At 42.2% G+C, this 14,039-nt stretch overlaps 1 protein-coding gene and 1 pseudogene across 2 annotated transcripts in view; one reads left to right on the top strand and one right to left on the bottom strand.

Annotated features, from left to right (window-relative positions):
- GAB1 (GRB2 associated binding protein 1) overlaps positions 1-1,209 on the bottom strand; it is a 124,373-nt gene extending 123,164 nt beyond the window's left edge. For both annotated transcript variants that reach the window (XM_047717544.1, XM_047717545.1), the window contains exon 1: positions 966-1,209. In XM_047717544.1, coding sequence (XP_047573500.1) covers positions 966-1,037 — 72 coding nt within the window. In that variant the 5' untranslated portion in view covers positions 1,038-1,209. The remainder of the gene's footprint in view (positions 1-965) is intronic.
- On the top strand, positions 1,036-3,328 carry LOC125092991 (uncharacterized; annotated as a pseudogene).
- The last annotated feature ends 10,711 nt before the right edge of the window (positions 3,329-14,039 follow it).

The raw sequence follows: 14,039 nt of genomic DNA, 5'->3' as shown, positions 1-14,039 counted from the left end.
TTTGCAGAGGGAAGCGACGAAAGAACGAACGGGCGAGAAAGGGTAAGTAAGAATCTAGACCCCTGAAGAAGGCATAGATTTCCACCAAAGTGAGGTTGGTTCTTTCAAGGAATATTTTTCCTAACAGCTAAAAATGGTTTAACACATAATCAGCATCTTGTATCAATTACACCAATGCCATTTAAGTAACCCTGGTGGCCTGGGAAAGGACGGCAACACACAGAAATCCTACGGGCCTCAGCTGTCCCCCCTCCTGCGAGGCTTGACAGCGCGTCCAAGGCGCCCAAATACCAGCCGCCAGGCTCCCCCCAGCGCCCTCCTGTCGCAGCAAACTGCCAAGGCTCTCCGGCCAAACCCCGCCGCCCCTCGATTCAAAACCGCGAAAATGCGAACCCTGCTAGGCAAACGGCAGGGCGCGTAGTTAACTTTTCTTTCCCTTTTGCACGGATTTGAGATGCTGGTTTCCAATACCAACTTCTCAGGTCCACAGTCCACTGTCGCCCGCACCCCCGGGGGGGGGGGGGGGTAAGACGAGATGAGAGCGCCGACCGAAGAGAGAGCTGCTGAATTCTAAAACCTCACTGGTTTCTCGGTTGCGGGAAATTCAGTGTTCAGCAGCCCCATGATGATCAAACGCAGACATAAAGAAAAAAGAATGCTCTTCCCCTCACCTCTGCTACAAGGAGTAGTAAAAACATGCAGCAGGCATTAGGTGGAAATCCCGGGCCCTCCCACGGGCCGATGAGGCCCGCACAGCAGGCCGTCTGGAAGCTGGAGGAAGAAAGTTAGCCGGCAAAGTGGAGGGAGGCCGGGGAGTGAGCTTTACAGGCTCGGTGCCGAGCCTGCCTGGGAAGGGGCCGAGGGGAAAGAGATGGGGGACTAAGTTGAAGAACCCGCCCCGCGCGCGGCCGGGGCAGCGGTGCGGGCGGGGAGGCCCAAAGAGAGGCGGCCAAAGCTCTACTTACATAACGCTTCAACTTCTTCTCCGGGGGGGACTTGCGGAGCCATCCGGAGCAGACCACTTCGCCGCCGCTCATGGTGCGCGCTTCTCCCGCTGCCGGCCGGGCAGCTGAGGGGCGGGCGGGCGCGCTCCCGACACAGCCGACGCCCGCCGGCAGCGAGCGGCCAGAGCCTCCCTCTTTCGAGGCGCAGCCGGGGCCGGACGGGACGCGCGGGCTACGCGGCGCGCTGGCTGTGCGCGTCCGAGCGTCTCCCACGCGGGTCCGCGGACGGTGAACAGAAGCTGGCAGCGTCTCCAAGGCCAACACCTCGGAGCCGGGGCAGCTGTCGGGCCGAGGGCGCCCGGGCCTCCCTTCAGTGCGCCAGCCTAGCCGCCAGGCGCGCCATCCCGCCGGCCGCCTTAGCAGCGCTCCGGCACAGCGAGACTCTGCCCCAGCACGGAGCCTAGCCTCGGTCCCCTGCGCTCCGCCCCCTAAGAACAGGACCTCCCCGGGAGCTTTCCGAAAGACACTACGTTGCACGCGCGCACGCACACACACACTCTCACACACACACACACACACACACACTCACTCACTCACTCACTCACACAATGCCCCCGTGCGGCGCCCACTCCGGATCGCCCCTTGGTTTCGGTGCGCCCGGAGCGATCCTCCCCTTCCTCCTCCTCCTCGGGAGAGGGTGGGTCACTTCTCCGCGGCGCCCGCGAAAGAGCGGGGGGCGGACAGAGGGAAAACGGAAACCGCGAGGGTCTCGTGCGGGCTCAGGGCAGGTCCTGGGCTACGCAGGGAGCCGCCGTGGTGGCGGCGAAACGCGGGGCGTCGCTGGGCGGCAGGAGCTGGGCAGGGCGCAAGTCCCGCGGGAGGGTGGGTCCGCTCTCGCCGCCGCCGGAGAGGGCGGGGAGCGGCGGAGGAACCAGGCACTCGGCGCTTGGCCGCAGAGAACGACCCCACTGTCCCGTCCCCTCACGCTCCAGCGCCGCTTCCCCCGCCCCGGGGCGCGCGGTAGGCTCAGAGCGGCCAGGCCTCCCCGTTCCCTCTCCCTTTCCTCCTTCCCCTCCCCCGTTCGGGCCGGCTCCAGTTTCTGCCTAGACTTTCTCTGAAACTCCGGCGGAGAGCTTCCAGCCAAAACAAGGGCCGGGGGCGGAGGGAGCGGACGGAGGGAGGGAGCGAGAGAAGGAGGGAGCGGGAGTCCGAGAGGCACCCTGGGATCTGTAGTTCGGGAAGCTGGAACGGGGTCCTCGGTAGCCCTGCCGCGGCGGCGGCGGCCGGAGCCCCCAGCCAGCACCTGGCCGGGGAAGGCGGACGAAGCCTTGGCGAGACCAGGGCCGCCGGGGCTCGGGCCCTGGGAGGACCGAGGAATGTTCGAGTGTCAGTTTGTGGTTTGCCATGTTGGCTCTGTCTAGTATCAGTTCAGAGTTTGTAGTACACACAAGATCAGGGGTTGGGGGGGGGGGGGGCGTTCTCTACTTGACAGCCTGCAATCAAAACGGGAGACCGCGACCCCGCGGATCCGGGCCGGGGAGACTTAAGGCCCGGGACCAGAGGAGAGAGGGTGAGGGGGCGGCGCGCCCTGGCGACTAGCCTGGTGGGGAGGTCGGAGGACCCACCCGGAGGGGCGTGGACGGGTCCCCGGAGCAGGCCTGCCAGGGTGGTAGGAGCGCTTAATGGGGCCAAAGCATTTGACTGAGTCTTTGTGTGGGACATTTTGAAGTCTCACACTCCGTCCGTTTGTTGCCAGTTTCTTCCACTTGACGTTGTATTTGTTTAAAATCTATCCTTGGAATGTTGGTCTAGAACAGGGAGAATTACTGTATGTCCTACTTCTATTTGCCTACTTGTGGGTGTTTTACAATTATGACTCCTGGTCCTGAGCTTACCGTTGTCCTGTACTAGAAATATCTTTACCAGTCTACTTATGAAAAACAAAGCCCCAAAACAATCTTCAGAAGGTAACATAAAGAATCAGATGAAAGTGCTAAAAATATTAGGAGGTAAGTTAACGCGGGCATTTGCTTATTAATACGGCATTCATATTCAGGAGTTCCTCTCAGTTTGAAAATGTACAATTGCAGTTAGGTGCTGGGGTAGCGACAAAGATCCCTGCACTCAGGAGCTGACATTCCTGTAGTGGCATAGGATCTTAAAGAAAAGGTCAACAGAAGTACAGATTGTGATAACTGTTGTGCCCTGAGGCAACAAATATAGTAAAGTGAAAAAATAACTGGGGTGGGCTCAGTCAGATGGGGTGAGAGGTAAGACTCCCTTGAAGAGGCATTTATTTAGATGGAGATTTGTAAGATGTTGTGAAGAGAGACTCCCAAGACTTGTTTTATGAAAAGATAAAAGGGATAAGCTTGGGGCGCCTGGGTGGCTCAGTGGGTTAAAGCCTCTGCCTTTGGCTCGGGTCGTGATCCCAGGGTCCTGGGATCGAGCCCCACATCGGGCTCTCTGCTCAGCAGGGAGCCTGCTTCCTCCTCTCTCTCTCTGCCTGCTTCTCTGCTTACTTGTGATCTCTGTCAAATAAATAAATAAAATCTTTAAAAAAAAAAAAAAAAAGGGGGATAAGCTTGACCAGGGCAGAGGGAAAGAAAGAGCAAGAGAACTTGTTGTTTTTCTTAAATTTTAAGGCTTTTTTGAATGCCAGTGATTGTCATTTTTATAACAACTAATAAACCAGAGCAATTCTTTTTAAGTGTGTGAATGCAGATTTTGTCACAAGTCCAGAGGAAAATAAATCATTTAATTTGTTTTCCACTTCTCCCATAGGAAGTGTGTATGTACACTGAGTCAAAAGCATTTATAATTAACATTCATACAATTAGTTCACTCTTGGCTTTAGAAAATTCATCACTGTCTCCACTCCAGTTATAAAGCCTTTCTAATGGAAAATTATAATATATCTTGTACTATTTAGCTTTTGGAAGTTCCAGTAATCTTTTTGTTATTTCAAATAAGAGATTCAGTTATCTCATTTCTATGAGATAGAATATTTGAAGAAATCTTTAAGTATTTTCCCTATCTTCAACTGTGTTTTTTAGATTTGTATTAGATTTGTTTTAGATTTGTATTAGATCAAATAAGGGTCAAAGAGAGGTTGAAGAGAGATACATCTTCGTGTATGTATTTTAGAAAGGAAATTTGCATTATTTTAACATTACATGCCATTTTTAGATTATCTGTGCAATCACATTTTTTATCTTTATACATTAAAATGTATGCCAGAAATAGCTATCACACATAAGAATCTTAACTTTCTTTCACACAACAAATATTTATGTGCAAGTCCCTGAGGACCTGGGATATGATAAGGAGGAAAGCCAGACCTATTCTTCCATTCCTCTATCCTGGAGAAACACATTTTATAGATAATTAGCCCTGTAAATTCTATAATACAGTCAAATGTGGTGTGAAATGGTATGAAAGAAATATAGATAGTTTTATTTGGGCATATAACAGGAGGATCTACCCCTGAGAGGAGAACAGATAGGTTGGGATACACTTCCCTGAGGAAAAGACTTTAAGTGGAGATCCTCAGGTTGAGTGGGGTTAGCCTGGTAAAGTAGCAAAGAGTATTCCAGACAGAGGAACTACTAGGTGCACAAGTCTTCAGTCTAGAAGGAGCTCTCAAGGACCTGGATGAAGGCAGCAGTGAGGCAAGTGAGAGGGACATTGGACTGGGTGAGGTTACAGGTAAGGGACAGGTTGCACAGATGCTTGCAGATTAGAGTTGAGACTTTGACTTAGAGCAAATGATCCTATCATTTCCTGTGGTTCAAATCACTTCGAGCAATCACTGCTATGGACTTTGTCATTCACCTCCAGCATCCTCCTTTAACCACATGTCCTCCAGCTTGATCTTTTAAGATCTTCTTGTGTAATCTTCTTAACAGCTTTTCTAGCCTATTAACAGTTTGCCTTCTCATGATCCAGCAGAACTCTCCTTTCTCTGCTTCCCCCTTGTCCAATTTAAATTCTATTGTCCATATTTTTAATGACATGGTCCCAACTCATAAAACCCAATTCTGGATGAGCCCAACTCTACTTTCTTCTGCACCCAAGCAACCAAGTGCTTTTGGAGGGAATCACCCAACAGGATAAGTGGCATTGCCATAAATTAATGTTTAAAGCCTTCGAGTAGATCCTCATCTTTCTGCAGAGGACAGGTCTTAGTTTTCTGGGCCCTAAAGCTTATAGTTTGGAGAGTACTTTTCAAAGAAAAGAATATATAATTACAAATATAAAATTAGGGTGAATATGTGTTTAGAATGAAGACATAAATGACATATTTACTGGATCCATGGAGATATAGATGCCTTTCTTTTGAGATCTCGATGATAATTTACCAGAATCCTTACATAAGTATGCTTCCTGAGTGCAACCTGGCTTCCTGTTCCAACTAGGACTCTGCAACTCTCCCAGCAGCTCCCTACCCTCATGTGAGACCTGCACTGAAGTTTCATTCACTTTATGGATGTCCCTGCTAGCTGGCAGTCATACTTCCTTTAGCTGGACAGTGCACTAGCCTACCCTCTGCAATAGCTTGTCTTTAAAAAAAAAATAGCTTTATTGAGATATAATTCACATGCTATAAAATTCACATTTTTAAAGTGTGCAATTCAGTGATTTTTAGTATACTTACAAAACTCTTCAACCTCACTACTATTTAATTTCAGAATAGTTCATTGCCCCCAAAAGAAGCCCCATTAACAAAGAAATTCTCATTAACAGTCACTCTCCATCTCCCCCACCCCCTCTGCCTCTAACAACCACTTAATCTTTCTATTTGCCTCTTTTGGACATTTATATAAATGGAATTATACAATAAGTGACCTTTTGTGACTGGCTTCTTTCATTTTCTTTTTTTTTTTTTTTAAGATTTTATTTATTTATTTGACAGAGAGAGATCACAAGTAGGCAGAGAGGCAGGCAGAGAGAGAGGAAGGGAAGCAGGTTTCCTGCCTAGCAGAGAGCCCGATGCGGAACTTGATCCCAGGACCCTGAGATCACCACCTGAGCCGAAGGCGGAGACTTTAACCCACTGAGCAGCCTAGGCGCCCAACTGGCTTCTTTCACTTAACATAATGTTCTCAAGGTTTATCCATATTGTAGCATATATCAGTACTTCATCCCTTTCCATAGTTAAATAATGTTCCATTGCTTCTCCATTTGTTATTGTTTCTACTCTTTGGCTATTCAAAATAATGCTTGCAATAATTCTTAAACCTTCTCAGACTTTGCAAATTTCTTCCTCTCCCACCATCCCCATCAACTGAAGATCTTTTTACAGCAACACCAGATTGCCAAAGTGCTCAGATGTAAACTCTTTCAAACTGTAGCCATCAAATATGCAAACCTACATACTATCTTCATTCCTCCCACTCTTCCTTCTTCCTATGGCAAATAGAAAACATTGCTTCCTTCCTACGAGAGGCCAATCCCTCCACTTATGCTTTGGATTTCATCCCAGTGCACCCTCTAAACGATCTCTTCTTTATCTTTATCTTCTTTATCCAAATACTCTCAATGTAGTCCTTTCTGTTGCCATTTGTGTATGTATGTATTCTAATAAAACTTAATTTACAAAAGCAAATGATGAGTCAGATTTGGCAAAAGGGCAATAGTTTGCCAAGTTTTACTTTATTCCATCATAATCTGAATGGGTTCACTTTAACACACACATAAACACACACACACACACACACACACACACTATACTTTTTAAATATGGAAGTGAACCATTACTATAATACCTTTTAAAATAGCCATTGTGAGGGGAATCTTATATGAAATTGCTGATAACATGCAATTATAGATTATTCAATTCTTCCCTAATGCTAGTACTATTCTTCTGAATAAACTACCATATAATTAAAATGAAATTGGCTACACTGTAGTTGACAAAAGGGTTAGAGGCAATAGATTACAGTTCTCTTTCATTTTAATTGAAAAATGAATTAAATTATCCATCACGTTTTAAACATACATCTCTTCTGTTAAAACAAAATGATGTGAAAAACCCTCTACATCTTATATTTCTTTTCAGGTACCAACTCCTCTCTTCTCTCACTGCCAGACCTCTGCTATAGTTTCTATCTCTAGTTTATCTTCCATCATTCTTCAACCTGCTTTCATCCTGACAACCATCCCAATTTCTCTCTTGTACTTGCCAAGGTCACCAGTAGACCCCGCATCAGTAAATGAGACCAGAATTTTCAGTCTTCATATTTCTTGATCGCTCCTTCCTAAAACTCAGTACCCCTGTTCTCTGAGACCCCACATCTTTGAACCTCCGTGTCTCATTGCTCCATCTCAGATCTCTTTCCAGACTCTTCTACTCGCCCTTGGCATTCTAAAGTCCAGCCACCTCTCTTCTCATTCTGTGCTTTCTCCTGTGTGGTGGTATCTGTGATTTTATCTCCACACAGACACTTTACAGGTTTCTCTCCCAGCCGAGTTCTCTCTTCTGAAAGACCATTCTGTAAATCTAACTGCCTTCTTTATATGCCATTTGGCTTTACAACATCAACAAAATCAAAATCCTGATCTCCCAGTTCTCACCAAATCTAGTCCCATTCTGATTCTTTCCTCTTGGAGTCATTCTTTATGTCTTCTCTCATCTTCCGTCACCGCCCACTACCAAATTTAGAGGAGCTTGCCTACAGAATTGTTTCCTATCATCCATTTCTGTACTACCACTCTTTTTGAAGCTACTTTATCTCTCACTTGGATTTTTGGTTATAGTCTTTATGTATCTACATTTTATTTCCCCTGATCAGTAGATTCTCCACTTCTCAGCCAGAGTAATCATAAAAAAACACAAATATTATCACTTCAATGGCTGCCCATTGATCCTAGGATAAAACCGAAATCCTTAATATGGCCTACATAGTGCTAAGTCACTCAGCCTTCTTCCAATTCTGCAAACACATGCTTTTCCCTTCCTACTACAAGGCCTGTGTTCTTGCTGTTCCCATGCCTGGCATGCTGCCATCCCCCTTGTGTGACTTTCATTTAATTTTATTGGGACTGGTTAATTCTTGCCCACCCTTCAGATCTGGAGTCACCCATTTCTCCCACAGGAAAACTTTTCCTCATACCTTGGTTGATATATATCCCTGTTCTACCCTCTTACCATGTTATTTATTATCCTCTCCTTCAGAATATGTATCATAGTTGTCATTTTACATCTGTTTCTGAGGTTATTTTATTGATATTTATTTCTCTCACTACACAATGGACTCTACAGAGGGAAAGGACCATATCTATTTTGTTCATTCAGTTTATTTGTATCCCTGCTACCTGGCAGGGTACCTGGCATATAACAGGTACAGAACACATACTTGTTGAATGAGGTAATGAATAGATGAAGTGAAGGGCTTTGATCGGGAGGCTGAGTGACCGAGATGTTTGCTTACTACTGACATGGTAACAAGAAATGGTGTGGGCATCAAGGTGCAGTTCTGAGTGTTTATGTGCCCTCAAAATTCATATAGGAAAATCCTAGCACTCAAGCCATTGGTGTTAGGAGGTAGGGCTTTGGGGAGGTGATTAGGTTATAAGAGCAAAACCCTCATGATTAGGATTAGTAACTTTATTAAAAGGCCAGAAAAAGTTCCCTTACCCCCTTTCACCATGTAAGGACACAGCAAGAAGGGCCTATCTATGAGCCAGAAAGAGGGCTCTTGCTAGACACTGAATCTGCTGGTACCTGAGATATTGGACTCCCCAGACTTTAGGACTGTGAGAAATAAATTTCTGAATTTCTGTTTTTTATAAGGTACCCAGTTTAAGTTACTTTTATTATAGCAGTCCAAATGGACTAAGACAGGTAGAAATTGTCTCCTGAATAATCAGACTCCAAAAAGTGGCAAACCATACTCTGTATCATTACCTAAATGTGGGATTTCTTTAAAGCTTTTCCATGTATCTTATATATATTTGACCTTTTCTCTATAACAAAAATGCATTACTTTTATAATAGGAATTTTTTCAAGTTAAAAAAGACATGTAATATTTTTAAATTAACAAATAAATGTACACTTTACAAATTGTAATTTTCATATATCTAAGCATTTCTGAGGAAGTTCTGTTTAAATAATCTTGGAATGAAAATATCCTTGGAATAAGATTTACACAGATACAATGGGAAAATGGTCTCTTGAGAAAGGGATGGTATATTGTTTGTCTTTAGAATATTTCGATTATAATTATGAGGGGCCATGAAAAATTAAACAGATTATGATGACATTGCCTGGATTGCATAATTTCATTTCTAACCTAATGCTTCAAAATGTAGATTATTACTGAGCTAAGAGAGAGTATTCAGTTTTTAACCAAAATACCTTTGTGATTGTAACATAAAAAACATTTATGTAATGGTATTAGAGTTATTTAATATAATAATTACCTTTTCACACTTCTTGAGTTCAAATTGTATTTTGGATGAACAACATTATTCTACTAAGTCAACATTATATATACTTAAGAAAACTCAATTTCCTTTTATTTCTTCTTCTTCTTTTTTTATTTTAAGTAGGCTCCATGCCCAATGTGGGGCTCAAACTCATGACCCTGAAAGCAAGAGTCTCATGCTCTACCAACTAAGCCAGCCAGATGCCCTGACTCAGTTTTCTTTTAAACTGAAAATTATGAAATGACTGCTTCAGACCAGTGTTATTCATCAGACTAAGATAAAAACTATATGTACTGAGAAGCAAGAAACAGACCAATATGGGACGCCTGGGTGGCTCAGTGGGTTAAGCCGCTGCCTTCGGCTCAGGTCATGATCTCAGGGTCCTGGGATCGAGCCCCACATCGGGCTCTCTGCTCAGCAGGGAGCCTGCTTCCCTCTCTCTCTCTCTGCCTGCCTCTCCATCTACTTGTGATCTCTCTCTGTCAAATAAATAAATAAAATCTTTAAAAAAAAAAAAAAGAAACAGACCAATACATCTATGATCATTAATTTGAGGACAAAGTTGATAGTACAGTACAGAGGGGAAATGATAGACTTTTCAGTAAGTGGTCCTGGGTCAGTTGGTCATTCATATGAAAAAAAATCTTGATTCTTATCTTATAATATACACAAAAATCAATGCCCAATGATTTGTAGATTTAAAAATTAAAGTGAAAAAGTGCACCTGGATGGTACAGTCAGTTAAGTAGGTTAAGTGTCTGACTCTTGGTTTTGGTTCAGGTCATGACCTCAGGGTCCTGGTGTTGAGCCTCCCCTTGGGCTCTGCCCTCAACGCACAGCCTGCTTGAGATTCTCTCTCCCTCTCCCTCTGCCCCTCCCAGTCATACTCTCTCTAAAGTAAATAAATAAATCTTTAAAAAAAATTAAGTGATGGGCCACCTGGGTGGCTCAGTGGGGTAAGCCTCTGCCTTTGGCTCAGGTCATGATCTCAGGGTCCTGGGATCGAGCCCTGTGTGGGGTTCTCTGATCAGTGGGGAGCCTACTCCCGCCCCCCACCCCCGCCTACTGCTCTGCCCACTTGTGATTTCTCTCTTTGTCAAATAAATAAATAAATAAAATCTTTTTTTAAAAATGAAGTGAAAAAACTAGAACTTTTCTAAACAAAAACATACCAAACTATCTTTTGGTTTTGGAAAATATCAACAGAAACAGAAGGCACTAACCCTAAAATTTAAAAAAAGTTATATATTGGGCAACATTAAAACTAAGAATATCTCTTCATCAAAATCATGTTGAAAGGAATACAAAAACAAGTGACAGAATGGAAGAAGATATTTGCTTACCTCTATTTGCACAGGGCTTATAATTAGAATATATGAAATGTCTGAATCAGTGAGAAGATGATAGGCAATTAAAAATTCAGCTTCCAACCAAGATTGAGTAAAGGAGACTAGATTTACCTACGTTTACTGAAACATCAATTTTCATGACATTAGGCCTCAGGCATTGAAGGACAGTAACACCTGGAGGCAGAAACAAAGAAGGTGAACATTACAATTGTCCTAGCTTACTGTCTGCAAGAGACTTTCTAGTTTATAGAACAGGGAGCTTACACTCTCTCTGAGTTGAGAAGATGGATCTGGGGATGTGGGAAGGGAAATGCAGTTAGAACTTATGGGACAGAGTACTAGACTGGAGAGAGCTACAGAGAGAGAGAGTCCTGGAGATTCCCCACTCAAGGGGTCCCCTTAAGTTTTCAGCTGAACACGAATCAGGAGGTCCAGGTGAAGAAATTACTTGACACTAGGGAAAGAACTACTGAAAAGGATTACGGGGGAAAAAATCACCAGAGTAGGAGTAGGAATAATTTCCATTCTCCCAACCAGAGTGAGAAACATCATAATTCGTAGGGCACTGCAGGGTACTCTGAAGGATTTTTGTCTCAATAGTGGGGCAAAAGGGTATCTGGATGGGTCAGTTCGTTAAGTGTCCAACTCTTGATTTTGGCTCAGGTCATGATCTCAGGGTCATGAGATAGAGCCCTGCTTGAGATTCTTTCTCCCTCTCCCTCTGCTCATCCCTTTGCTCGTTCTCTCTATATATAAATCAATAGATAAAATCTTTTTTTAAATGGTGGGGCAAAATTAGCCCTAGACTAAATGTTGCTGTGGTCTTGCCTAAGACACTTAGTAGTAAGACTCTTAAGATCAAACTGTTTACAAGTAACTTAACTATGTCCTAAATAAGAGGTCAATAGATTCATAAGTAAGCAAAAATATCCAATACCCAACCAGACATAATTTGCAATATTTGACATCTAATCAGAAATTACAAATAAGCAGGTAAATATGACCCAAAATGAGGAGAAAAATCAACTGACGCCAACCTGGAAACAACACAGATGATAAAATTATTTGACAAAATTAGATGTTATTGTAACTATTATAACTATACTATATTCTTTATGGTCAAGAAGCTAGAGAGATGACCTTATATTAAGTAGAGACATGGAAGATATTACAAGATGTAAATAAATCTTCTAGAGATGAGAAATACGATAACATGAAAAATAAACTGCATGTAATTAACAGCAAATTAGACATTACAGATTAGTGAATTGGAACACCTAGCAGGATGAAACACAGAGAAAAAAATTAAAACTAATAAACAGAGCATCAATAAAAATGTGACCACTTCTACTGGGTTAATGTACATAGACTTGGAGTCTCCAGAGAAGGGGTGAGGTACAGAAAAGTATCTGAACAGATAATGGCCAAAAATTATCCAAATTTGTTGCAACTATAAACCCATAGATTAAAGACCCAAGTAAGACATATTGAGTTCATGAATCACAAGATGATATTATTGTCAGTTTTTCTCCAGATTGATCTATAAATTCAACACAATCAATATTTTGGTAATGTTTTTGTTTATTTGTTTGTTTGAAAAATTGATAAACTAATTCTAAAATTCATTTGGAAATGCAAAGGACCTAGAACAGCTGAAACAACTTTGGAAAAGAACAAAGTTAGAGAATTTATACTACCTGACTTCAAGACTTATATAAAGCCACAATAAAAAAGATAGTGTAGTATTGGCATCAACATAGACAGATGGATTAATGGAATAGAATGTAGTCCAGAAATAGACATATATATATATATGGTCAATTGATTTTTGACAAAGGTGCATAGACATTTCAAAGAAGAAAGAATAGTCTTCTCAATAATTGATGCTGAAGCAATGGGATAGCAAAATGTAAAAAAAAAAAAAAATCCAACAAAAACAAAAACAGAAAACAAAACCAACTTTAATACATAACTTTCAGCACATGCACAAATGTACTCACGACAGATTATAGAGCTAAATATAAAACCTAATAACAATAAAACCTCTGAAAGAAAATATAGGAGATAAATCTGTGTGAGGTTGAGTGAGGGAACGATCTCTGAGCTATGATACCCAAAGTATGACCCATGAAAGAAAAAAATGATAAATTGAACTTTATCAAAATTTAAAATCTTGGCTCTTTGAAAGACACAGCTAAGAAAATTAAAAGACAAGTCACAGACTGGGAGAAGTTATTTGCATATCACATATTTGATAAAGGATTTATATCCTGATAACATAAATAACTGTTAGAACTCAATAGTAATAAAACAAACAACCTAATTAAAACATGAGCAGAAGAGAGGTGCCTGGGTGTCACAGTCCGTTAAGTGTCCAATTCTTGGTTTCAGCTCAGGTCATGATCTTGAGGTCCTGGGATGAGCCCCCTGTCGGGCTCTGCACTAAGAGTCCACTTCAGATTCTCTCTCTCACCCTACCCTTCACCCACTTGCTCACCTGCGTTCTCTCTCTCTCAAATAAATAAATAAATCTTAAAAAAAAGAAAAGAAAAGAAAAAACATGAGCAGAAGATTTGTACAACACTTAACCAGAACAGGCACATAGATAACAAAAAAGCACATCAAAAGATAGCTCAAAATCTTTAATCTTTAGGGAATACAAATTAAAATAACAATGAGATAGCACTATACACCTGTTAGAATGTTTAAAATTAAAAAAGATTGATCACATCAAGTGTTAGTGAGAGACTAAACAACTGAAACTCTCATATGCTGCTTGTGAGAGTATAAAATGGAAGACATTTTGGTAGTTTTTTGGTTAAACATATACATAACATAGGACCCAGACATTCCACTCCTACACATCTACCCAAGATAAATGAAAAGATATGTTAATTCAAAGACTTGTCCGAAAATATTCTTACTAGTTTTACTTTAAGTAGCCCCAAACTGGAAACAACTCAAATGCCCATTAATAGGTTTTATTAACCACGTGTGGCATATTCATACAATGGGATACTACTTGGCAATAAAAAGGAATGAACTAGGAATGATCTATGTAATGATGTGGGTGAATCTTAAAATTATGCTGAGTGAAGGAATCCTGCAGAAATAAGGACATACTGCATGATTCCATTTATAAAAAAATTCTAGAAAATACAAATGAATGGATAATGAAAAAAATCCCAGTGGTTAGCTGGGATTGGGAGGGATGGGTATGTTCACTATCTTGATTATGGTATACAAATTTATCAAATTGTACATTTTATTTTATTTATTTTATTTTTTTTTTAAGATTTTATTTATTTATTTGAC

The sequence above is a fragment of the Lutra lutra genome, chromosome 2 (genome assembly GCF_902655055.1).
Source record: "Lutra lutra chromosome 2, mLutLut1.2, whole genome shotgun sequence".
NCBI lineage: Eukaryota > Metazoa > Chordata > Mammalia > Carnivora > Mustelidae > Lutra > Lutra lutra.
Note: the sequence above shows the minus strand (reverse complement) of the source record. Positions and strands in the feature narration are given on the sequence as shown.